The sequence below is a fragment of the Bufo gargarizans genome, unplaced genomic scaffold, assembly GCF_014858855.1.
Source record: "Bufo gargarizans isolate SCDJY-AF-19 unplaced genomic scaffold, ASM1485885v1 fragScaff_scaffold_782_pilon:::fragment_2:::debris, whole genome shotgun sequence".
In the NCBI taxonomy this organism is placed as follows: Eukaryota; Metazoa; Chordata; class Amphibia; order Anura; family Bufonidae; genus Bufo; species Bufo gargarizans.
Window position 1 is genome coordinate 1,087,601 of NW_025334188.1, and position 27,844 is coordinate 1,115,444.

Sequence of the window (27,844 nt, forward strand, 5' to 3'; positions counted from 1 at the left end):
CCTTCCCCTCCAGCGTGCGCCACTATTAACTTTGACTTGGAAAATGCACAAAGATCTACAGTAGTTCTAAAAAGTGAGCAAGAATGAACTCCCCTCATGATATAGATCTGCCAGTACATTTTACCCTATTGAAGATATCACCTAGATATGCTATTAGTAAAAGGGCATGTCTTCCAAGTTCATCGTTTCTTAGTTTGGTCCACAAGTTGGCCAAACAATCTTATGGAATCAACTTGCAAAGTATTGAGAACAATGGGCACTTGGCGTTGCCTGGGCACACCTCAGAACATCATAAACCCCCAAAGGCCAGTCCGTATGATTAGGTTCATGCCAAGTACAAACTGGCACCACTTGCCCTCAACTCCAGCATACTCAGTGTGGCAGTTCAGCATAAAAAACTCCTTCTCTTCTCATTCTAGATCAGCTTCCAGAACCCAGGCCAGATGCAAAGATTACAAATGACTGTGCACCTACCGCAGTAGTGACCAGAGCTGCGCTGAAGGGTTAACCATGGTGACAGTACGGATACAGGACATCACTTTCCAGACGACGGCTGCTAAACGACGCATATCAGGGTCCCTACAAAGAGCTGGTTCACACATGACATGAAGGACTAACAGCTAGAAGTTTTCAGCAGGTGACAGGACAGGATAGGGTTACGCTCAAGGAGATCCCCCCTCTAGAAGCAGGATTTAGGGAGGGGAGAGCTGGGATTTACCTCCAATAAGATCTTGAGGAGTGGTTAAGAACTTCTTCTTATGTTAACTCAGGCATGAGCAGAGTCCTCTGTACTCCACACATACATTTAGTAGAAAAACGTGATTACTGATAATGTGAACGATAAATGCAGGCTAATTATAACCGGTAGAGGCGGACTATCCATCAGAGTTGCCAGCCATCCCGAAATTTAGAGACAGTCTGTAAAATAGGGCAATTTTCTAGCGTGTCTGTAAAAAAAAAATATATATAGCTGTGCCTGTGATTTTTGTGAGGCTGGTGGTACTTAAACTGGTCATTGTCATTGTAATTTTCATCATTGTGTTGCTCACACTAAAGGCTCTAATGCAGGGGTACACAACCTGCGGCCCAGGGGCTACATGCGGCCCTCAATACCATTTTGTGTGCCCCCCAAACATCTAGTAACAGACATGTATGTATATGTCTATCTTTCATGTATTCTCTCATTACATGGGAGTCCTGGACCTGTAACTATACATTATTGCTATATACTAGTGTTGATCGAGCACCATAGTGCTCGGGTGCTCAGGCTGAACACATCGGGATGCTCGGGTGCTCTACCGAGCACCCGAGCACAATGGAAGTCAATGGGAGAAACCGAGCATTAAACCAGGCACCCCCTGCTCTTTAGAGGGGAAGGTGTCTGGTTCATAGGAAAAGGTCAGAAATTGATGGAAACACCGCCGAAATGGTTCAGGAACAGCATGGGGAGGATGTCTGGATGCATCCTGGACTCCCAGGTCGCTGCTGGGAACGATGTTGTCCGAGTAGTGCGCCACTTTTACAGACTGACAATAATATGCACCAAACTGAAGATAAAAACATTCTTTCCTGTATATTTACTTGTATATAAAGTTCTGCCGAAAATTACAAGGAAGAGGCACTCCAATACAGCCTGTACATCACATAAAGGAGGGCCTCATTCACATTGTGGTACAATAGTTCATGTAGTGGGACTCCTACACTTATAAAGCCTATGCACTAAGTGAAATGGCTGCCAAAAATTACAAGGAACCGGCACTACAATACACCCTTTGTTACACATAAAGGACGGGCATCATACACACCCTTGAAAAATTATGATTGATGGCCTGCTGGTGACCCTCAAAAACATTTGGAGCAAGGGCCTGCTGATCTGACCATCTAAAACATTAGGCGAGGGCCTGCTGCCGCTTTGGTGACGCTAGATAACCTGGGGCTAGGGCTGAAACGATTACTCGAATTAATCAATTAACTCAACACAAAAAAATTCTCGAATCTGTGATTCGTTTGTGCCATGTGACCACAGAGTGTGATTGAAGAGCTTGCTATTACTCACACTCTGTGGCCACACACCTGCTTGCATAACGCTGCTTTGGATCCTGATGTACACACATCATCAGGACATTTTAGTTCACTGGCACTGCAGCTGGGCACTGATGGCTAGGAGGAGGAGTGGGGGAACTGATGGCAGTGGGGGGAGCTGGTGGCATTGGGGAGGAGCTTATGGCAGTGGGAGGGGGAGCAACTGATGACATGGGGGATCTGCTGGCATTGGAAGGGGTAGCTGATGGCACTGGGTGGGGGAAAGCTGAAGGCATTGGAGTGGAGCTGACGGGACTGGGTGGGGTAGAGCTGAAGGCATTGGGGTGGGGTAGAGCTGAAGGCACTGGGGTGAGGGAGAGCTGAAGGCACTGGGGTGAGGGAGAGCTGAAGTTACTGGGGTGAGGGAGAGCTGAAGTTACTGGGGTGGGGGAAATCTGATGGCACTGGGGTGGGGGAGAGCTGATGGCACTGGTGTGGGGGAGTGCTGAAGGCACTGGGGGAACGGATCTGATGGCACTGGGGGATAGTGGAGCTGATGGCACTGGGGGGTAACTGATGCAATTGGACTGATTGCAAAGGGGGGGAGCGAAGAGTGTTGGGAACTGATGGCAGGGGATCTGATGAGTCTTTATAAAGGAAAACAGTCTATTAATAAATTTTATTCTTATTAGAGTACTTGATTAATCGTAAAAATAATCAGTAGAATACTCGATTACCAAAATAATCGTTTACTGCAGCCCTACCTGGGGCCAATCGCACATCCCCGTGACGGCGACGATCCATTCGGATGTCTGCCCTATCAACTTTCGATGTTATTTTCTGCCCAAACAATGTAGACCATGGGTAACGGGGGAATCATGGTTCGATTCCGGATAGGGAGCCTGAGAAACAGCTACGGCTACCACATACAAGCAAGGCAGCATGTGTGCAAATTACCTATCAGGTATAATTAGGTGAGGGCCTGCAGGTGATCTGAACCTGTAAAAGATTGTAGGTGAAGGCCTGCTGGTGAGCTGACCCTTTAAAAGATTGTAGGTGAGGGCCTGCTGGTGAGCTGACCCTGTAAAAAATTATATGCGAGGGCCTGCTGGTGAGCTGATCCTGTAAAACATTATATGTGAGGGCCTGTAAATAGAGTGAAAATAATAATAGTAATAATGATAGAGAAGACTGCCAGCAAGAGGCAAAAAGAAGCCTTCACAGGCGAAATGGCGTTGGGCAGGGTTTGACCGAGGGGCCGACACGCAGCATCTGGTAATACACTTTTATTCTCTTTTGTCAGTTTACTTTTGACTGACAGCTTGTGGATCCTTGTACCTAGTTTCTTTGAAACAGGTTTACTTAAACTCGTTTTTTTTGCTTCTTGCTGGCAGTCTTGTCTATCATTATTACTATTATTATTTTCACTCTATTTTCAGCCAGAATTTTTGCTGTGGCCGACCCCTCGGCCCTCTCCTGGGTCCATCAGTCCTTTACTGTCTGTTCTTATCTGCTGCTTACTCTACTATTTCATTATGCTGTTCTATATGTATGATATCATTCTTTAATAAAAAAAAAATGTGCTTAGATATTTCCTTGTGTACCACAGTCTGCTGTTGCAGATATTTTTTATGATATCATCTTCAATAAAGTACTAATTTTGTAAAATATCTATGTGTGGAGGTGTCCAACGTCTGTTTGGTTTAGTGACTATGTATTTTGTCCTCCCGATATTATTACACATGTATATAATTTGCCGACTTTTCTAATAGGTGTGCTGCTATTTGCCAGTTTAATGTTAACGGGGCGAGCATTCAGGCAGCGTCCGGCAATGCTGGATCTCTGAACGCGAGTGTGGAACTAGCCTAATAGGTCAGAGAATAACATTATTTTGTGGGAGAGTTTCTTTAAAATCTAAGTGCAGGGAATGAGAATTAAAAAAAAGAACAGCAAGTGATAGGCGATATAAATTTGGTTCCGGTTAGTAATTTATTGTATTAGAACTACAGCGGTTAGTAATATGTAGTGGTGTAACTGTAAGATGGTCCAGATTCTGCAGCTGAACCCTTGTCCTTAAGGAGTCTAAAAGGACCCTCTGCCACATAAGAGGAAATCGGTGCTATAAGTGGACAGTGCCTTTAATATCATTAGAATTGCATGACAATGCCTTGTAGAAAGCATCCATCCTATGCAAATACCAGAATTTTGCTTTTGCACAACAATATATATCATTTAGATGTATTTGCTATTTGTCTGTTTGTGTCCATCCATCTATCTAATGTCTGTATGTTGTCTATTTGTATTGATCTCATATTTGATTAGATAGACTGCAGAAACTCAGGGTACAATGCATCAGACAATACACATAAAATAAAAATTTTGATTTCCCAAGTGCCAGTTTTCTCTATATCCCTTGATGGTTTTTTTAGACCGCAATAGTGACATCTACAGGATGAAGGTAGGTACTGTTTTCCATTAATCACAAAGGCCATTTTTCCACTAGCATATCTTTCACCAGCATCAGTTTTTTCTCTGCCTAATATGGAACTAATGTTAATCTATGAGGCAATTCACATGAGTGAGCACTATTTCATCCTTGCTGCAAATTTTAGTTTAGCTCCTGTCTTTTTGAATACTTCTATTCCATGGCTACAATTAGGGATGAGCGAATCGACTTTGGATGTAAAATCTGAAGTCGATTCGCTTAAAACTTTGTTTCAATACTGTACAGAGCAGTCTTTTTTTTATCCAGAGGACCTGTCACCTCTCCTGACATAATCCTGCAGCATCTATTCTTGTGACTCTATGATGTGCCAGTCCTTTATTATTCCTGTTAGAAGTTATAAATTACTTGCTGGATGTTTTTGAATGAAGGTCCATTGGGGTGTTAGCAGTTTGGGGTGTGTCTGAAACCTGCAGTATTGATTGGTTAGTGCCAGAATGTACAAGGACATATTGCCAAGTGGCAACACCCATCTGGACCCTCTTTGTAAACTCTTCTATCAATCCTTTTATAACTTCTAGCAGTAATAATAGAGGAATGGCACAACATAGAGTCATACAAATAGATGCTCCAGAATTGTTATTACATGGAGAATGCAAATAGTTACTAAAACAGACATGTCAGGAGAGGTGACAGGTCTTCTTTAAGAGATGTATAGTAGAGTTGATAGTAATAGCTTATCACAAGCCATGTGCAAAGATTTTTTTAGGCAGAATATATCATGTATATGTCTCAGACGATAAGCCTCCAGACCTATATCAGCTCAATATAGATTGCTAGGCTTCAATGAGCTGACTACAGATGCTTAGATACACTATTTCTCTTTTAATAAGCATGTGAAGAATGGATGTATAAGGATGGTACAGACTGACCTATAGAAGGCAGAATCCATCAATAATATAGTGGCAGCATGCAGGATTCAAGCTCTGGTCCCTGGTGAAATCAATGTCTGGTTTGAGAGGCAATTTGTTGTATATAAAGGAGTTTGAAACAGACAGGATCAATCGTATGATTCAGCAGCCTTCTGAAAGTCATCCAGAAGTTATGAAATAAGATATGTGCATCATCCGCTGGTGGGAGTGTGTGCTGGATACAGAGTACCACTGTATCGTGGTTGCTTCTACAATTTTGTGAAGGCCAAAAACAAAAAAACAAAGTTTTGGTTTGGGAAGTTTAGTGAAATGCCTCCAAAAGACCACCTCTGTGAGAAGACCACCCCCTTATCCAGACCAGATGTCCTGTGATTGACTTTAAGCTCCACTCGATATTATATTAATTATTAACGCTGGTCATCTTCTTTGAAAAGACCAGCCGTGCAAGCCTGATGTTAAAGACAATTTTGGTTGGTTGTCCCAAAGAGGTTTCACTGTAGATTGTATATTATCTACTCACCCCAAAAATAATAACTATGAAGATGGGTTTGGGTGGGTTCACATCAGCGTTAATAATTCCATTATAGTGTTCTGTTATAACAGGGTTATAATGGAATATAAAGGAATTTTAGGACAGAATGCAAAATGGAAACCTTTAAGAGACATTTTGTTTTCCACTGTCCTAATACATTTCTATGGTCACAAATAACAGTTCAGTTTTTTTCCGTTTTGAATGACGGAAATAAAAAAGTCCTGTTGCGAGGACTTTTTTTTCTGTCATGCATAACGGAAAAAAACAGAACCGTTATTTGTGCCCTGTGGGGATTCGCTCTGGTAGTTTTTGATTAGCGGGGTCAGCACAGAGGCAAAGTACAGGTTCTTAGTTCAAAATATCAGTGTTTATTCACACGTGAAAGCAAAACAAAAACACAAGTTGCTTGTGATCGTTCACACACACATGAAACGTTAATATACAAAACAGTCACCTTTTCTCCTGGGTGTTACTTTACACCCTGTTGGAAGTTCTGCTTTGTTAAGTCCACAGGCAGGTGTTAGGCGGCCTGTTCACCCTCACAGGGGTCTGAGCCCTCCAGCCCGGCTCAAGCCGCAGATCCCAACACAGCCCTCAAATCACAGCACACAGACCTCTTAAGCTCCACTGTCAGATGGAAGTAATCCTCCCCACCTGGCAGTGCTGGCTGGTTTTTATGCCTGGCAAAACCTGGCCTGGAACATGGGGAGTAGTCACCCACCCAGCACTTTGACTACTCCCAGTAAGAGCCGTCCCGGATCAGCTATTACAGCCATACTAAGTATCAAGGTGTCAAACAGCAACTTCTGCTGACACATAAAAAACGGCTCTTACTCCACCGAGGCCAGGAACCTCGGTGACATGTACCTATCATCCACGATGATTCCTTGTACCTTCTTACAGCCCATAGAAATGTATTAGGATGGAGCAAAATGGAATGCCTCTCATAGGGTTCCGTTTTGCATTCCTTCCCAAAATTCCATAATATTCCGTTATAACGGAATTACTAACGCTGTTGTGAAAAAAAGGTCACACACTCTAATATTTCGTTGGACCGCCTTTAGCTTTGATTACGGCACGCATTCGTTGTGGCATGGTTTCGATAAGCTTCTGCAGTGTCACAAGATTTATTTCCATCCAGTGTTGCATTCATTTTTCACCAAGATCTTGCATTGATGATGGTAGAGTCTGACTGCTGAGCAAAGCCTTCTCCAGCATATCCCAAAGATTCTCAATGGGGCTAAGGTCTGGACTCTGTGGTGGCCAATCCATGTGTGAAAATGATTTCTCATGCTCTCTGACCCACTCTTTTACAATTTAAGCCCGATGAATCCTGGCATTGTCATCTTGGAATATGCCCGTGCCATCAGGCAAGAAAAAATCCATTGATGGAATAACCTGGTAATTCAGTATGTTCAGGTAGTCAGCTGACCTCATTCTTGGAGCACATACTGTTGCTGAACTTAGACCTGACCAACTGCAGCAATCCCAGATCATAGCACTGACCCCACAGGCTTGTACAGTAGGCACTAGGCATGATGGGTGCATCACTTCATCTGCCTCTCTTCTTACCCTGATGCCCCCATCACTATGGAACAGGGTAAATCTGGACTCATCAGACCACATGACTTTCTTCCATTGCTCCAGAGTCCAATCTTTATGCTCCCTAGCAAATTTAAGCCTTTTTTTCTGCTTTGCCTCACTAATTAGTGGTTTTCCTACGGCTACACAGCTGTTCAGTCCCAATCCCTTGAGTTCCCTTTGTATTGTGCGTGTGGAAATGTTCTTACTTTCACTATTAAACATAGCCCTGAGTTCTACTGTTGTTATTCTTCGATTTGATTTTACCAAACAATTAAGCCGATCGCGATCATTCAGGACTTTTTTCCGGCCACATTTCTTCCTCGAATACGATGGGTCCCCACTATCCTTCCCGTTTTTAATAATGCGTTGGACAGTTCTTAACCCAATTTTAGTAGTTTCTGCAGTCTCCTTAGATGTTTTCTCTGCTTGATGCATGCCAATAATTTGACCCTTCTCAATCAGACTAACATCTTTTCCACGACCACGACAGGTATCTTTTGACATGGTTGTTTAAGAAATAAGAAGCAACTCATTGCACCAGTTGGGGTTAAATAACTTATTGCCAGCTGAAAGATAATCGCCCATGCAGTAATAATCCAATAGGAGGCTCATAACTATTTGCTTAGTTAAATCCAGCAGTCGACTTTTTTTTGGGACAGGCAGTGTATATTCCACATTGCAGCATCAAGTGGCTGCCATCTCCATGACTCCAAGGCCAGAAACGTAGTCAGCTTTACTACGACTCTCAGTACATACATGTCAGCGGGTAGGTACACACTATTAAGCGCCTCCACCAGAGGTAAAAATGTGAAAGTGGACTTAGAAAGTGGAGTGAGGTAATTTTACGGTAAAATGGCCCCTTCAATTGTATGGGGGTTATCGATCTGTGAAAATGGCTTATCCTATTTTTTGGGCGTACGCTCTCCACTGATCGTTTAAAAAAATGGCCATGTGGATAGGCTCATTCAGGGTCATTTAGCAAAGGTGGTGCGGAGGAGAACTGGCTTAGTTGCCTATAGCAACCAATCAGATTGATCCTTTCATTTTTCAAAGGAGCTCAGAAAAATGAAAGGTGGAATCTGATTGGTTGCTATTGGCAACTAAGGCAGTTTTCCTCTGTTTCCTCTTTTAATAAATCTCCTCCATTGTCTTTAATTGTTCTGAAAATGGTTGTGTGAAAGTACCCCTAGTATACTGTAGGAGACAGGGGCATAACTATAGGGGAAGCAGGGGAAGCTGCTGCTTTGGGGCCCTGACCCCGAAGGGGCCCATCCAGGAGAAGGAGGACTAAAATATTTTGTCAGGGCCCCCTCAACAGTATTACACAATGAAATTATATACAGTATAGACTGTGTAAAAAAACAGATGGAACAGCTGCCGGCCTGGTCTGAGAGAGCGTTTACTAGCCACAAGAATGGGGGTGGCATGAAAGGAAGGGGTTCCAAAAAAATTACTGGGGGAGGGGGGCCCCATTCAAACATTTGCTGTGGGGCCCAGTCATTTCTAGCTACTAGTAGGAGAGTAGTCATCATTGTAACACTATGTACTTCTATCTGTGTATATTTCTTATACTGACTGAGGTGGATCAGGACAGCACATCTCTGGTGGTATGGCAGCACAGGCTTCAGCTGTGGCCTAGTTGGGGACAGCAGGGGACCTCTGTAATGGCACCATTCGGGTGAATGGAGCTTTGGGAGCACGTACAGCTCCATGACTCGAGCCAAAAGGTGAATTTTTAGCTTTTGCCTGGAGCGATGCTTTAATGATTCCATTGGTGTATTATAAAGAACCATTTTACGTATCGTGTAATAATATAACCTACAATGAGAGAGGCCACTCAGAATTCTACTATAAACACCTACAAACCTTCATTAAAAAACTGCTTAGTAAAACATACAAACCAGGAGATAAACTCGTAGACACAGATTCAGACACCGCTAGGCCCGGTAAAATATAACATAGCATACAGTATAATGGAAGACTTCATAATGGGGAGAACACTTCACCAAATATATATTCTTATTGCTCCATAACATATATATATATATATATATATATATATAATAATAGTGACCAAGATGGCCGCCTTCTCAACACATAACCTTCTGGGCATTTACTGTATAGCTGTTCATAGTTCATTTCTATTTGCTTCTCTGTTTGCTCAGGTCGATAAGTCATGGTTGAAATAATCACATTTCCATAATTGTTCCTGCAGCTCTAATTTTAAAGCATTCTTGTGAGAAAAATCTATCACATTCTAAGATATAAATAAGTAAAATCTCCTGACCGGGCTGTCATCAGTTTACAAAGTAACATTACTGTATATTGAGAATATGTGTGGTTTACTAAACCTATACTAAACAACTGCCCATTGTGGGGCTCTTACATGTACCACCAGTCATATGTAACAGATTTCACTATCAGGGCACATTTACAATGGCTTCAGTGCAAGAAATGGGCATAGAAAAATCAATTTTTATTGATATTGATTCAGTCTATTTTTATGACTTTTTAAAGGGGTTGTCCGGGTTCAGGGCTGAACCTGAATATCACATCTTAAGGCTACATGCACACGACCGCATGTGTTTTGCAGGTGATGTTACGTATGGCATCCGTTTTTTTTTGCGGATCCGTTTTTTTTGCGGATCCATTGTAATAATGCCTATCCTTGTCCGCAAACTAGAAAAAAATAGGACATGCACTATTTTTTTAGCGGAGCAACGGAACGGACATACTGATGCGGACAGCACACTGTGTGCTGTCCTTGTTTTTTGCGGACCCATTGAAATGAATGGGTCCGCATCCTATCCGCAAAAAAACCGGATCGGACACTGAAACAAAATACGGTCGTGTGCATGTAGCCTAAGTATTTCCTTACCATGTATGAGAGGAGCATCGGAGCATTTACTTGCTCTGATGCTCCCCTTTGCCTCACTGCATTGTTCACTGGTACCCGACTCTAAAATTGCCTAGGGCAGTGCTATACACCACCTATTGGTGCTGGTGACATCACCGGGCTCACTGCTAGGCGGAAATATTCACCTAGCATAGTGTTGTGAAGCCTGATATGTCACCTGGCTCACAACAAACAGTGGTGCAGCGAGGCAAAGGGGAGCATTGGAGCTAGGAAATGCTCCGATGCTCCTCTCATACATAGTAACAGAACACAGACAAGTTAATATCCGTGCTCAGCCCTGAACCTGGCCAACACCTTTAACATTTTAAATAAAGAGATAAAGGTACATGAGCAATCCAGAAAAAAAAAAAAAAGCACAATATAAGAGACCTTGTGACACTTAGGAGGGTTTCAAAATGTGGCATAGTAATAAATAAAAGTCCAGGAGATGAACCCTGGAGCCCTCCGAGTGGAGGTGCAAAAGTGCACATTGAACATAAAAACAAGATGGAAGATACAAAAAGGACAAAAAATAACTATGTGCAAGGAGTACTGTCAAGAAAAAGTTATATAAAAGACTGGTTATCATAAAAAGATCTTTTGCTTAAGTTTATTATAAGTTATCTATAGACCCCATGTTTTTAGGAATTTGTGCCTAGTATTAGTCTCCCAAGCATATAGTTCTTCAAAGAGGATAAGCTGGTCTACCTTTGCTCACCACTGGGCGATAATAGGGCGTTCTTTATCTCTCCATTTAAAATAAATCAATAGCTTGACTGCTTGTATAAGCCATGTTATCAGGCAGCCTTTAGCAGCCTCCTGGGTGTCGGACCCTCGATGATCTGTTTTTGATGACCTTGAAGTTGGTGTAAATTATTACTACTGATATACTTTGAAGACACTTGCCTATGAAAATTTACTCATACCAGCCAAACCTAAAGCACCCACCTGCAGGCAGCTGTTTCCGGGTCCTTGCCGTCCATCAATATAGAGCAGAGTAGCATACTTTTTCCCATGAAGCATTGCCCGAAAAAAAAAGTCTCCATGGACTGCTGGGTCTTCAATGGCAAACAGTAGTCCTGAGCGGTGTCTAGGGTATCTGATCCAGCCAGCCAGTACCCTACTGTGTGCTGATGAGGATGGGTGTCTTGGTTTGGCTGGTAGGGGTTACTCTAATTTGCATATTTTTTCCCATTTAGCATTGCCTAAAATGAAGGGGCGTTTTAGACGCCGGTCTGAATAAGGCCCTGCGCAGGTGGTGGATCCGCCAACGTTATGTAGAGGCACCGGCCTCTAACATAACTTCGGTGGATCTACCACCACTTCTAAATGCAAGACAGCTTCCTAGCTGTTTTACATTTAGACCATTTTCAACGCCTAAAACATAGAAAATGGTAAATGAGACTGGTCTGCCAGCCCGTCCCCACCGATGCCACTCCCACTTTTTTAGACCTGGCGTAAGTGGGGAAAAGTTGCAGATTGCGGCGCAAAGGACCTCAATCTGCACCAGAAATACGCCTAATATAGATGTACTTCTGTTTAAAAAATGACCCCATAAGTCTCCATTCTCTTCAATGAGAAACACTACCTAAGACAACTTCCTATTAGTAACACAGAAGAATAAGAACACTGTTTGGGAGCTCTATGGCTTTCGCAGCAGTAACATCATAGGTGATGATAACTAATAACAGCTTTTAGAACATTCACTTCATTTCAGCGTCTTGCATCAAAGTCCTCATTATCTATATGTGTCATTTGTAATGATAGTCCCTTTCATGAGCTTTAGCCTTCAGCTGAAATCAGGATCCACACCTTAATTTAATTTCTAGCAGGAGATTTAGTGGCAGAAAGGTAATAGTTGTAAATTATTATCCTTATTTCTTCGGTCAGAAAACGAGGAACTAAGGGTGAATCTAATTTGCACAAGAAAACCTGTAATTTCGGGAAGAATTTCAGAAGTTCAGTATAAAAACAAAATGAGCGTCTGATACTATTTTAATGCGGAGGAGGGTTTGACGTCAGAGTCTTCCTGCCCCAGCTTATTAGGAGCCTCTAAAGGTATGACCACGCGGTGCGGTTGTGTTGTGGCCGTACTATTCAGTGGGTCTGTAATATTAATGGCTGCGTGGCACCTTTAATATCACACTGCCATTAACAATACAGACCCCCTGAACAATGTGGTCTCAACAGTTTAATTAGACCACACAACCCCTTTAATACGGATATGTCAAGCAGAAGCCTAACATGGCCGATCATGGTGGAGTCTGGCAGCCCCTCATATGTCTCACCTAACCGAGATAACATTCCTACTTGGCCAAGTCAAATGTGAATGTTTTTTCTGCTTTCCTCATAGTGATGACCTATCCTCAGCTAATCGGTGGGGGTCCAACTCCGATCTGATCTTGAGTATACAGGTCATCAATATCGAGGGAAAACAGAAATTCCCTTTAAATCAGATAGCATAGCTGTCAAGCTATTACATGTGTATAGTCAGCTTTAACTAGAATTATACTGTACAGTTCATACTAGCGAGCAGGAAAAATGAAGACGTTCCTCATAGCAGCCAATCAGATTGTGTCTTTCATTTTCAAAACAGTCCATGGCAAATGAGAGCTACAATCTGATTATGATGAGGAACTGTCATCCCAAAAATGTTAAAAGACCAAAGCTTACCGTGCTGAATCTGGGGAAGAGACCCAAGGCAGGTTGAGGTTCCACAGGAAAGGAGAGGAAAGGTTTAATATCCAGGTGACGCTGTACCATGGCTGGTGGAGGACGCAGCAGGGTGGGGAAGCTAGCGCCTCTGTTAATGCTCCCTGAAAAAAATAGGAGATGTGTTTAATAAAGCATATTGTATGTGCACTGTAGAGATGAGCAATGACTAGGAAGCCTGGCCTATTTACTCTAAAAAGTGTCTGCTAAGAGTTCTTTCACATTTGTGGCACAGCCTTCCGGCAGGCTGTTCTGGCATAGGATGCCTGTGCTGCACTATATAGACAAACAATGTTGGGGTACTTCATTAAAGGGCTAGTAAAGAAAATGGCTGCTCCCTTCCACAAATAGTGCCACACCTGTTCATGGTGTTTGGTAAAGTACTGGAGAGGGTGTATATCTCCAGGAAAGCTAAGTGGTTTTGGCAAAGTATAGTGTGCTGAGGCACTTTTCTTTAAAGTATTTTATGGGCATGGCTTTTTATGGAATGGCGGGTAGGTGTTGATAGAGGAACCTGCCATTCCCTCCCCCACTCCAGTACACCACTTTCCCCTAGCCTGGGGCAAACTCAGGTTTAGCTGCTGGGCTCATCACTGTGTGTATAAAGCCAGCCATAAGTCTGGAAACTGTATGATCTGTTGACTGTGTAAAGCGTAATCTCCTGTGCTAGGGCTCATGCACACAAACATATTTTTTGTCAGTTCTGTTTTTTGCAGCCCGTATGCGGAAACATTCACTTCAATGGGGTTCCCCCCGCCAAAAAAACGGAAAAGACTACATGTACATTCCATGTCCGTATGTCTTCTCCACAAAAGTATAGAACATGTCTTATTACGGACAAGGTTAGGACTGTTTTATTATGGGCCGACTGTTCTGTTCTGCAAAATTCAGAATGCACACAGCCGGTATTTGTGCTTTGCGGACCGCAAAACAACAATGGTCACGTGCATGAGCCCATGTGCTAAGCATAAGTGAGAAAAACCCACTGTTTAGTTAGCGCCGCCATGGGCTTTTGTTTTGTTGTTTATGTTTTAGTTTGGTGCTGTGGATTCACTAAAATGACTGTATAACTTGGATGGAAAATATAGGGTATTGGACTTTAAAACTTCTGAATCCTGTGAAATCTGCCGTCGCCGACCAAGAACAGAAGAGGACCTGGCTCAGCTTCCACTGTCAGAAAAACAACAATGGACTTAGCAATCAGAAAAAGTAATTACATCAAGCTCCCCGATGTCTCCAGCCATGTTATTAGAGGCTGACCTCGGTGGATTCAGTTTGTTTTAGAAAATGGACCGACGTCAATGTGGTTTTTGCAGAGCTTATGTGTTTTCTGCTCCCTCTCACTGTGTCTCAGATTCAGGTTGTTATTATCTTTCTGGGGAGAATCTGATAATTATCCCGCTATTTATATGGCTTACAAAAGAACCATCTGATGATTTTAAAGTTCACAGGATTTTTGGGTATATGCACCAGAGACAGGGGAGGTTTTCGGAGCTCAGAGCACATCATACAGTATGTACTGTAAAGTTTGTTCTCATTAGGATGAATCACAACCTGCGATAACTGCAGACCGCCAAAATGACGGAAGCTGCTCTCACCGAGCTTTGCATTTTCAATTGAAACGCTGTGCAGCTAGACGTTCTTTCTATACATGAAATGTATGGACTGCATAAAGCTGTGACTAATACTAACCACAGGCTACGGTTATTGATGCACATCATCTGTGTTCAAAGTGAGAACATCGGTATTAAAAGGAATACCCTGAGCAAAATCGTATTATTGTGTTATGCCTGGTGCAAAATTTGAGGAGGTGGTGCATGGCACTTGGGCCCTGAATCAGACATAGACCACTTTATGAGTTTTGCCCAGAGTGTTCCTTCGAGCTGGTTGGAGATGCTGAGAATTCAACTTTTTTTAAATGACTTGCGGCAGGGAAATCCGTCAGGCTGTTCCAATAGAGAACTATACTATCGCCTTCCAGCTGGACCCCATTGACTATAATGGGGTTCGGCAGAGATCTGGATGCTACCCGGAATATATGCCGATTACCGACTGGGCAAAAAACGCTGCATGCAGTGGTTTTTGCCCGGCTGATTCTGAGACAGTGAGACTAAGAAGCCTTAATCGGGTTTTTCCAATACTTAGATATTGATGGCCTATCCTCAGAATAGATCATCAGTTATCAGATTAGTGGGGGATCCAACACCCTGCACCCCCATAATCAGTTTCATTTGTTTAGCCTCCAGTGCCAGAAATGATATAGAGGATAGAGCCATAAGCACAAGCTTCTCTCCACTGTGTGCCGGGGTGCTGAAGCTCAGCTCTTATATAAGTGAAATGCCTACAGTCTACAATAAAGGTCCAGCTGGGTGTTACCAGTTGGCGATGTGTCCCTGCACAGTCTGCTCAGACACAATCCAATCACAGTGCCGCCAGTGTCAGATTGTATAGGGACACCCCCCACCCCAAGCTGCGCCTTCATTGTAGACTGATTCATTCAATTTCTAGTAGGAATAAATGGGGAACAGCAGGAGTCATAAGAATAGATGCTCCAGGATTGTTATTACATGGGGAATGCAAATAGGTACTAAAAGGGACACGTCAGGAGAGTTGACCGGTCCTCTTTAAATTTTTGACATGATATTTCACAAGAATTAACAATATATTGATGCCCCTTAAAGAAGAAATATCCATGAGCAGAAATGCATATGACTGGTATACGGATGTAGCAGAGCTGAATTTGTCATCACTACATCATTCATAGTGCACTGTGATTAGATATGTGTTAAATATCACAGGCCTGTTTAGAATTTAGATAAAATTGTTCATTAAACAGTGATCACAGAGTCCCTAAACGGTACTTTCCTTTTCAATGATAGGTGAGTCACTGGTAATAAGCATGCAGCATCAGACAACACACTTCATGACGAGCAGTATATACACATCATACACCCCCTCACACCAGGTGCAGGGACAAGCTAGAGAGATGCGCTCTGCTCTACACAGGGCTTTATTAGTACATGCTCCAAATGTTAAACGTCCTGATATGTAAGTAATGATGAGAAATTGTATAGAATGTATCATAATAAAATAATGATTTAATGGGTTGCCAATGTCAGCATAAAAAAAAGTCAATAAACAGGAAAAAATGAACAAAAATGAACCATGAGACGTAAAAGATATGGCCCAATTATAATAAGACAGGTAGGGTATATGAAAATAATGCAGTTATATTGCCACCAGTTTAATACTGTAAGTGAACACTAGAGGGAGCCTGCGAGTTATAAAACCTCTAAGCATCAATAGCTAGGTACTGTATGGGTCTGCTTCTGTCCCGATGTTAAAAACATATAGGTTCCTTTGCCCTCAGATGCCTATTTATTAGCAAATACATGGACCCTTTTATTCTGTAAGGCTCAGTGGTTCAGCTTTTGTTAATATTAACAGTTAATCTGTCCTCATAACAAACACCATAAAAATAATACAAAAACAATTTATCCTATTTTACATAACTTAAAGTGGTAGTCCAGCAATTGCAAGTTATGTCATATTCATAGGATATGGGATAACTATTAGATTGGTGGGGCTTCTATTGCTAGGCCCCCCCAAAGGGGACGCCATACCCTGGGGGGACCCCTGAAATGAAAAGAGTGGCAGGTTGAAAATGCGCACTGCAGCTTCTGCCTTTCCGTTTATCTCTGGAAATAGCTGTGCGCTGTACTTGGTTAACTCCGGAACTCCCATAGAGATTAATGGAGATTAGTGGTAGAGCGGTAGTACGCATGCTCAACCTGTCACTCCGTTCGTTTCAAGAGGTCCCAGGGAATATGGGGTCTCTGTTCTTGTGATGGTGGGAGTCCCCACATTAGGACCCCCCACTGATATAATAGTTATCCTCTATCCTATGGATAGGGGATACGTTACTACCACTGGAATACCCCCTTAACACTGCCATACAGGCTCTCAAGCCATTACATTATCAGAAAACTGTCAAAGATCCATCTTTTTATACAGATTCATATTTAAGTGAATTTCACTACTTAGAAAACATAAAGCACCAAATAATTTCCTTCTAAGAGATGCTAGGAAATGTTTTTTCTACATAATGGACCCAGATGGTCGGTATACGTGTCCAAATAGAATTTAGTTCTTGAGAATTGACTTTTTACCTAGATTCTTGTCTAAATGAACTTTTACCCAGTCTTCAGACTACAAGATATTGCCAATTATGTAATGTGCTACGTTTGATTATTAAGTATTGTAACCGCCCTGAAACACTCAGTTACTCCCATTATCATAAAGGTATAATAATAAAGATTTTTGGAGTGGTCTCTCAGATCTCCTTGGATGCAGCAGTGTGTCTGTGTCTTTGTGTCGGCCACCTTATTTAATCACTTCGTACCTGAAAATTGAACTACTCTGACAGTCCAGTCCATACATGTAGTCACGTCTAGCTGGAGTCACGTCACCCTAATACACCATCTCCCCTTATGGCAATGGGAGCAGGACACTATTGTACTGCATATACCAAAGCATCGTCATCCTCTCATACCATGATATGTCGAGTCCTACCTCTATCTGTCTGACTTACCGGCAACATCTGACCGACCATCTCAGACAGATCTTATTTATTTCATGTGCAATTAGTAGCTTCCCTCTCATCACTCTCTATGCATGAACGGCTCTTCTCTGTTTCTGACTATGATCATCTGAGTTGCTAATTTTTCATGTCCCACTTTCACTGTGGTTGCAACCATTAAGTATCTGATAAATCCTTCTAAATCAATTTTGTGCCCTGATTTTCTGAGCAGACGTCATACTTTTTTTCATATGTTGCGTTGTGTAATCTGCCCTTGTGACAGTCTCCATTTAATAGAACTCGCGTTTTACTTTTATATTGAACCAAATGCTGATACAAATGTTTCTTAAGTGATGTCTATTTCTAGGAAAGGTGTGTGACAACTAATATCACCACCATTACATTTCCCACAGGAGTTGTCAGTTTTATAGTCTTAAGGTAACTTTACACGAGGCGATGATCGGTAATAGCGTTGAGCGAATCAAGCTTCGGATCCAAGATCCAAAGTGGATTTGTTCAAAACGTTTTTTTAATGCTGTAAGGAGAGCGTCTTCGTACAGCATTAAAATGGGTGGGCTTCGGCGAGGTGAAATTCGTTATTATCACCGAAGTCTTGTGAGACTTTGGTGAATAAACTTCAGCATTCGATTTTTAAACTTGAAAACCATTTTAAAAGAGGAATCTGAAGTCAGCTTCGGTACCGGCTGGTGTCTTGGTACTGAAGCTGACTTCGGATGTTTTAAAATGGTTTTCAAGTTCTAAAATTGAAATCCGAATTTACACACTGCGTTTTTTGTCCGGCCGCCTCTCGGCATGTTTGCCATACTACGGCCGCATCTTCGACCCGTACCGTTTTTTATTATGACAGTCTATGGTGTCGCACTGTGACATGGGACATGTTGCGACTGCGACACAACAGTCGTACAAAAATCTATTCAAGTTGGATTTTTGTGCGACTGTGGTGTCACAGTCGCAGCATGTTGCAGTGTGACATCTTGCGATGTCAAAAGGTGGCGGAACGCCGTTCCGGTGCGTTCCGCCAGAAAAAAAGCCCTGCCGCTCATTATGCGATTTATTATCACTTCCTGCAGGGGCCGCCTGCAGGAAGTGATAATAAAAGGTGAAGGCTGGCGGCCGGCGGCGGCTACGCGTGCCACATGACGAGGTCTGGCGGGCCGGATTCGGCCCGCGGGCCTTGTGTTTGACACCCGTGCCTTAGACTAACATTACAAAAAATGTTGTGCGACATGTCACAGTGCAGTTGTACCTTATTGTCGCAAGACTTATTGTCGCTGTGTAGCCGTATCCTAAAAGCAGGAAAATCCCTTGAAGGGAAATCGGCCAGAGAAGATGCCAATCAGAAGAGCTTCTTCAGCACCAGAGCTATACGTATAGCTCACAAATTGAATTTAAGGACTCTAAAAACAAAACAAAAAACGTTATTGCAATAAACTGCTTTTAAAACACTGGGTAGAAGACACGTCATGTGGCGGCGGCTATAGTGCCAGAAGCGCCGCCGCATGAAGAGGTGGCGTGCGCTCATACATGTCTGTCTGTCTGTCTGTTTGTTTGTTGAAGTAGGCTAGAACTTTAGAAATCAAAGGGCTCCTGATGAGGGTTTTGTTTCAAACCAGAAACGCGTTGAGCCTATATTTGACCTTGGGAATGAGTTAATAATTGACAGATTGCTACAATGTTTTGTACGATTCAGTAGTGAGGGATACATTGCTAAATAGGATGAGTGGAACTTTGGCAATACACTGAATATCAGAGCAGCGTTGGTGTGGTATATACACTGGTTCCCCACCGAGACCCTCACTAATGATATTGATAGGACCAGGACAATACTAGGAGATACATTGCCAGCTAATGAGAGATAATTGCTCTGGCACATTATTTGCATGATAGCAGTATTTGTCCTTGCCCACAATATTGTAATATTTAAAGGAATCAATACTATAGTGACTGAAGTGTCTTCTACCCAGTGTTTTAAAAGCAGTTTACTGCAATAAAGTTTTTTTTTTTTGCTTTGTTTTTAGCGCCCTTAAATTCAATTTGTCAAACAGGACTAGACCCAGCTAGTGATGAGCAAATTTTGCAAAATTCTATTTGGATCCCATTCGGTCAGCTGATTCAATTTGGGCCTGAATAAATTCAACCTAAATCAAAAGTGCCCCAATTGCCCTGAGAAGTTGTGGATGACACTCTGGGGTCTCCTGGGACGGCATCCAACCCCTTTAAAGCTCATTAAAACCAACATAGCATTAGTAATGTCAAAGTGACAGTGACGTATGTGGCTATGGGTGACGACCAGATACAGTATATCCAGTCTGGCTCCATAATCGTTTATCCTTTCACCATGTGATAACAAACGGTGTAGAATAGGCTACACGGCAAGTTGTCTGGTTGCGGTGCTCAATTAGGGTCTTATCCTGTATGGAAGCAGTAATACAGTTTGGCACAGTAAATTCCAAAGTAGTGCAAAATCATTGTATACATGACCTTTCTGTCCAGAATATGGACCAACATTTGTATTCTGATGACAGCTAAGGATCACATGAGTATGCTATGCATACATGATTGGTACGCACATGATACTTACCTGTCATCAGTTTTTCATTGTGCTGTCCTATACGTACTCCACCTGTGTTACTGCATCTCAATCCAATTTGTATTGTTCTCTTATAGTATCTGAAGAAGGTTCATATTCTGCCCCAAAAGTCAATGTATATTTTGATTAGCCTGACTTTATATTGCTCTGCCAATAAATGCACAGGCATTCCCAGATTCTTTTGTGTGTCAAGTTGCATTACTGCTAGTTACACAGAGCAGCCAATGGTCCCAATGTGGTGCTTAAAGGGTATAGTCTGTTTAGATAGCAGAGTTTATATGTTTCCGATGATAAAACTGTTGACTCTTGTAAAAATGAAGTATGTCCTCACCTTATAAATCTTATTTAAAATGACTACATTTACAAGTTGTCACTGCAGTAAACCCTAATGTCATCACTTCTAAGGAAAGGGACAGGCTCAGTGGACCATAGCTGTCTTCTCCGACAGTCACTTTGTCATCTTGTAGCGGTATGGGCAGATGTGATGGACCATGCCCCCGACTGCTTTCATCACAGTGCCGCTTCACACTGCTGACGTTGTCTGGTCTGATTATTTTTGCCTTGTACATAGAAAAATAAATTATGATCTTCCTTCCTTTTTAGAAGATTCTGTTCAGATTCAGGTCAAGTATTGTTTTGGATTAAAGGGGTTTTCCAGGATTTTAATATTGATGACCTATCAGATTGGAAGGGGTCTGACACCTGGCATCCCGCCAATCAGCTGGTTCAAGAGCTTCATAGTTTAGCTGCTCGCCATCGACATCGCAGTGGTGAGCAGGTGTAATTACAAGCCGTCCCATTCACCTCTATGGGACGTCTCCTACCTGTTCAAGTGTATACTACAGAGCCGTCCCATAGAAGTGAATAGGACAGCTTGTAATTACACCTGCTCACCACTGCAATGTCGATAGCGAGCAGGTAAACAATGAAGGAAAGACAGTACTGGTCTTCTCTTCAAACAGCTGACCGGCAGGGGTGCCAGGTGTCGGACCCCCGCAGATCTGATATTTATGACCTATCCTAAGGATAGGTCATCAATATTAAAATCCAAGAAAACCCCTTTAAACAGCAACCTTGACTGCTTTGTGTGAAACTGATTTTCAGGCAGTTCAATACTGATGACTTATCCTCAGGATAAGTCCTCAGTATGTGATTGGTGGGGTTCCGACTCCCAGCACCACTGCTGATCAGCTGTTTGAGAAGGCTGCAGTGCTCTAGTCAGTGCTGCGGCCTCCTGGAGTCGTACCCCCATCGATCAGATATTGATGAACTATTTTGAGGATAGGCCATCAATATCGAGCTCCCAGAAACTGCCTTTAACCTTGTTATAAGTATTTTTAACCAGAATATACTTCCATATTATAAAATATGCCTTTTAGACTCAGCTTCTGTCCTACCTGAGCACCAATGGTCTACTAGTGCTGGTGATAAAAATGGAGCGTTTTATCCTTTTGTATTGTTTTGTCTGTACTTGGTTGCTTAGATCATGTTCTTCCATGTCAATTTCATGGATGATGTACTGTATACATGTGGCCAAAGAGCACACATTTAGAAAGGTAAGTCAATCTTTTGGCACTATCTTTCACTGAAGTCACACCATCTTTAGACAATGCTGCTGTCATCATCTCCACATGTATTCATTCATTTCACTCTGGCAAGGCCTGTCTGGCAGTAATAAAAAAATGGCCACACACATCAAGGGGTTCGATTAAATAAAAAACTGGAAGATCTGCTGTGGTTTGGACAAATTAGAAATTAGACAATGCTTATACTTCTGCAAGTCAGAAGTCAAGGTCTTTTCAGTGCCACCCAAGACTTGATAATCCCATGACTTGTGATCTGGACAAGGGAGGGGAAAGCAGGAGATACCACATCAGCAGTGACATGTGCTACTAAGAAGTGGTCTAACCAAATTCAGGCTTCTGGTGAGCAACTAGAGATTTCCGAGATTCTTAAAGGCTGCCACATTGGCTTTATGGTATTGAGGTTCCTTTATGAAAAGTTGAATATCTCTGCTGCAATAGGTAGGAAAAATACAATCACTTTGTACAACTAGCAATCTGTTCACATTCAGAATGAATGGTGTTGCAAATATCTGCATGTTCTGACAAGAGCCAATGGGTGGAGATGTAAAATAAATGCAGGTTATGTGCACTGAAGCAGTCACCATGAGGTCACAGAGAAAAAAAACTTGGAATGGGGCCCGTTCCACTAAGAGCAGGTGAGTTCAGGAGATGAAAAGGTTCTGATTATTTGCTCTTCTGTCTTTTTTCTCTCTTACCTATTCTCCGACTGTTCAACTTTCCACTGCCTTTTACCTGCTTTACGTCCACATTAAATCAGCCTTTTCATCTTCCACTATCTACATTGAGTAGGCCCCTCACCTCTTTAGATGGTTATACACACTACATAAAAGTGAACCAAACGCACCAGGTGACTGTCTAATGGTATGGTAGCATCCTGACTGTACCCTATTGGCAGATGTGTGAGGAGAGTACATTTCATTGGGTATGTTGGTTCCCTGGGGCCTGGCAGTGGATTATTTCCCTCTAATCAGCTGTCAGCCTAAAGCGGTGTATGGCCAGCATAGGAACAGAATTCCGGAATTGCCAGCTCTGCCATATACCAGACGCCACTGGCACCTGACAGATCACATTCGCTATACTGGGGTCCGCCAGGTTTTTGGTATGACAAACCAGACAAAATACCACTGTGTGCAATGGTATTTCATCCTTTTTTTGTTGTTGTTGTTGCTAGAACCAAAAGCTCCTGCTGGAACCTTCACCACAGCTGTGAACCTAGCCTTAAAGGGGCTTTCCAATTTTTTTTATATTGATGACATATCCTTAAGATATTATTCTGAGAAAAGGAGACCTGCACTCAGTACCCCATGGTGGGGGCCTGTGGAGGACTCTGCACAGGAGTCTTTGCACTCTGGAACATTTTATTCAATGTGTCCAGGTGAGTATGGTATAATTATTCTATGTGTACATGTCCTATTCTGGTTGATATATACTTATGCCTCTATGTATATTTTTCTCATAGATGCACCATTGAGAAAGGTCCAGATAGGATTGAAACATCTGGTATTATCCAAATGTGACAATAAAATGTTCTAAAAAAGTATAAAGTTTTTTAAAGTGATGTAGACTTTTTTTTTATTATTATTATGTCTATGAAAGGTCATCAATAGAGATGAGCGAAGTATTCAAAAATGTGATTTGGCTTCTTTGCTGAATTTTACAAAAAAATTAGCTTTGTGACAAATTACTTTATCATGAAGCGCATTACTTTGTAAGTAGTGGGTGCAATGACAGGGAGCCGCGATTGCGTCATTGTACCCCTCAGATGCTGCGTTCATACAGGATTGGGACATCTGATATCAATAATCGGACTTAAAATAAAAATAAAATAAAAATGAAATGATACTTACCTCATCTATTTGCTCACGACAGGCTGGCCGCTGCCATCTTGATTGAAGATCTAGCACGAAATCTCGCACGTCACAGGGCACGGGATTTCATGCAAGATCTTCAATCAAGATGACTGTGGCCAGCCTGTCGGGAGCAAATGGATGAGGTAAGTATAATTTCATTTTTTTTATTTTTTTATTTTGCACACGATTATGCTATCAGATGCCCCAATCATGTATGAACACATGTTTTTTACACTATTTCATGGAAAATTGTTTTGCTACTAAGAAGCAAAAGCAAATTCAGTTTCGCCGCGAATTGAATTTTCCAGGAAATTACAATCGAAGTGATTTGCTCAACAGTAGTCATGAATATCAGATCGGCAGATTGACATTCAGGGCCCCCGCTGATCAGCTGTTTGAAGATGCCACCGCGCTTCTATGAGCGCTGTGGCCTTTTTGTAGCTCAACAAGCCCAGTTCCATCCAATGGAAAGCAGCTGTGCTTGGTATTGCAGCTCAGCCCAATTCATTGGAACAGAATGAGCTGCGCCTAGGACCTGTGAACACGGGTAAGGCTACTTTCACACTCGCATTTGGTGCGGATCCGTCATTGATCTGCACAGACGGATCCGTTCAGATAATACAACCGTCTGCATCTGTTCAGAAACGGATCCGTTTGTATTATCTTTAACATAGCCAAAACGGATCCGTCTTGAACACTATTGAAAGTCAATGGAGGACGGATCCGTTTTCTATTGTGCCAGATTGCGTCATAGAAAACTGATCCGTCCCCATTGACTTACATTGTGTGTCAGAACGGATCCGTTTGGCTCAGTTTCGTCAAGCGGACAGCAAAATGCTGTAAGCAGCGTTTTGATGTCCACCTCCAAAGCGGAATGGAGACGGAACGGAGGCAAACTGATGCATTCTGAGCGGATCCTTTCCCATTCAGAACGCATTAGGACAAAACTGATCCGTTTTGGACCGCTTGTGAGAGCCCTGAACGGATCTCACAAACGGAAAGCTAAAACGCCAGTGTGAAAGTAGCCTAAGACTCTAAAGGGTAATAAAATCTTAACATTAACATAAAATGAAACATTTATGAAGTGTCTGTAATTACCTGATACATCTGAATGTACAGACGATTATGTTCTGCATAAACAATACGCAACTGTCACACAGAACTAAAATAACGTGATGAGCTGTAATGGTGAAATCTACACCTTGGTCCGCTCCTCAGTTTACATGTCATTAGGTATCAACTTAATCTGATATGTGCTGTGTCTGGTGAAGTCTAAATTGGTGCAGCTTTGATTGTTTGTTGCTATATAATTATCATGTCTACAATTAGTACATATGATATCATATCACCATATCAAAAATTGTTTTGACAGCCTAAAATTCTGCGCACTCAGTAATGTTTTAGTAAGTGACACGGTGGGGGCAATAACCCTTTCTAACATGACCTTCCTAAAAAAGCTTTCTGCATTGACTTCGGTTTTTCCATCTTACTTCAGGCTAACCCACATTAGCCGGAGCAATAAGAGTTTGTCTCATAGGCACTACTGTGAAATGGAAAGGAAAACTTTCTATGAACTCTTCCATCCCAGGTTCTCAGAGGTGCCTCTAGTGTTTCATCATCACTTGGCATGTTTCATACCTGACCAGTAGAGTTGAGCGAACACCTGGATGTTCGGGTTCGAGAAGTTCGGCCGAACATCCCGGAAATGTTCGGGTTCGGGATCCGAACCCGATCCGAACTTCGTCCCGAACCCGAACCCCATTGAAGTCAATGGGGACCCGAACTTTTCGGCACTAAAAAGGCTGTAAAACAGCCCAGGAAAGAGCTAGAGGGCTGCAAAAGGCAGCAACATGTAGGTAAATCCCCTGCAAACAAATGTGGATAGGGAAATGAATTAAAATAAAAATTAAATAAATAAAAATTAACCAAAATCAATTGGAGAGAGGTTCCATAGCAGAGAATCTGGCTTCCCGTCACCCACCACTGGAACAGTCCATTCTCAGATATTTAGGCCCCGGCACCCAGGCAGAGGAGAGAGGTCCCGTAACAGAGAATCTGTCTTCATGTCAGCAGAGAATTAGTCTGCATGTCATAGCAGAGAATGAGGCTTCACGTCAGCCACCACTGCAACAGTCCATTGGCATATATTTAGGCCTAGCACACAGGCAGAGCAGAGAGGTCCCGTAACAGACAATCTGGCTTCATGTCAGCAGAGAATCAGTCTGCATGTCATAGCAGAGAATGAGGCTTCACGTCACCCACCACTGCAACAGTCCATTGGCATATATTTAGGCCTAGCACACAGGCAGAGCAGAGAGGTCCCGTAACAGACAATCTGGCTTCATGTCAGCAGAGAATCAGTCTGCATGTCATAGCAGAGAATGAGGCTTCACGTCACCCACCACTGCAACAGTCCATTGGCATATATTTAGGCCTAGCACACAGGCAGAGCAGAGAGGTCCCGTAACAGACAATCTGGCTTCATGACAGCAGAGAATTAGTCTGCATGTCATAGCAGAGAATGAGGCTTCACGTCAGCCACCACTGCAACAGTCCATTGGCATATATTTAGGCCCAGCACCCAGGCAGAGGAGAGAGGTCCCGTAACAGACAATCTGGCTTCATGTCAGCAGAGAATTAGTCTGCATGTCATAGCAGAGAATCAGGCTTCACGTCAGCCACCACTGCAACAGTCCATTGTCATAAATTTAGGCCCAGCACCCAGGCAGAGGAGAGAGGTCCCGTAACAGACAATCTGGCTTCATGTCAGCAGAGAATTAGTCTGCATGTCATAGCAGAGAATGAGGCTTCACGTCAGCCACCACTGCAACAGTCCATTGGCATATATTTAGGCCTAGCACACAGGCAGAGCAGAGAGGTCCCGTAACAGACAATCTGGCTTCATGACAGCAGAGAATCAGTCTGCATGTCATAGCAGAGAATCAGGCTTCACGTCAGCCACCACTGCAACAGTCCATTGTCATAAATTTAGGCCCAGAACCCAGGCAGAGGAGAAAGGTCCCGTAACAGACAATCTGGCTTCATGTCAGCAGAGAATCAGTCTTCATATCATAGCAGAGAATCAGGCTTCACGTCACCCACCACTGCAACAGTCAATTTTCATAAATTTAGGCCCAGAACCCAGGCAGAGGAGAAAGGTCCCGTAACAGACAATCTGGCTTCATGTCAGCAGAGAATCAGTCTTCATATCATAGCAGAGAATCAGGCTTCACGTCACCCACCACTGCAACAGTCAATTGTCATAAATTTAGGCCCAGCACCCAGGCAGAGGAGAGAGCTCCCGTAACAGAGGATCTGGCTTCATGTCAGCAGAGAATCAGTCTGCATGTCATAGCAGAGAATGAGGCTTCACGTCACCCACCACTGCAACAGTCCATTGGCATATATTTAGGCCTAGCACACAGGCAGAGGAGAGGTTCATTCAACTTTGGGTAGCCTCGCAATATAATGGTAAAATGAAAATAAAAATAGGATTGAATGAGGAAGTGCCCTGGAGTCCAATAATATATGGTTATGGGGAGGTAGTTAATGTCTAATCTGGACAAGGGACGGACAGGTCCTGTGGGATCCATGCCTGGTTCATTTTTATGAACGTCAGCTTGTCCACATTGGCTGTAGACAGGCGGCTGCGTTTGTCTGTAATGACGCCCCCTGCCGTGCTGAATACACGTTCAGACAAAACGCTGGCTGCCGGGCAGGCCAGCACCTCCAAGGCATAAAAGGCTAGCTCTGGCCACGTGGACAATTTAGAGACCCAGAAGTTGAATGGGGCCGAACCATCAGTCAGTACGTGGAGGGGTGTGCACACGTACTGTTCCACCATGTTAGTGAAATGTTGCCTCCTGCTAACACGTTGCGTATCAGGTGGTGGTGCAGTTAGCTGTGGCGTGTTGACAAAAGTTTTCCACATCTCTGCCATGCTAACCCTGCCCTCAGAGGAGCTGGCCGTGACACAGCTGCCTTGGCGACCTCTTGCTCCTCCTCTGCCTTGGCCTTGGGCTTCCACTTGTTCCCCTGTGACATTTGGGAATGCTCTCAGTAGCGTGTCTACCAACGTGCGCTTGTACTCGCGCATC

The 27,844-nt window shown here is 42.9% G+C and overlaps 1 protein-coding gene across 2 annotated transcripts in view; it reads right to left on the reverse strand.

The window, feature by feature from the left end:
• The window catches only part of ZNF385A (zinc finger protein 385A), a 244,630-nt gene that overhangs the window by 101,994 nt on the left and 114,792 nt on the right, over positions 1-27,844 (reverse strand). The window contains exon 3 of one of the 2 annotated variants that reach the window (XM_044273608.1): positions 13,083-13,225. In XM_044273608.1, the coding sequence (XP_044129543.1) occupies positions 13,083-13,225 (143 nt within the window). Of the gene's footprint in view, positions 1-474; positions 618-13,082; positions 13,226-27,844 lie in introns of those variants that run through there. The other variant, XM_044273610.1, reaches the window with a different exon arrangement.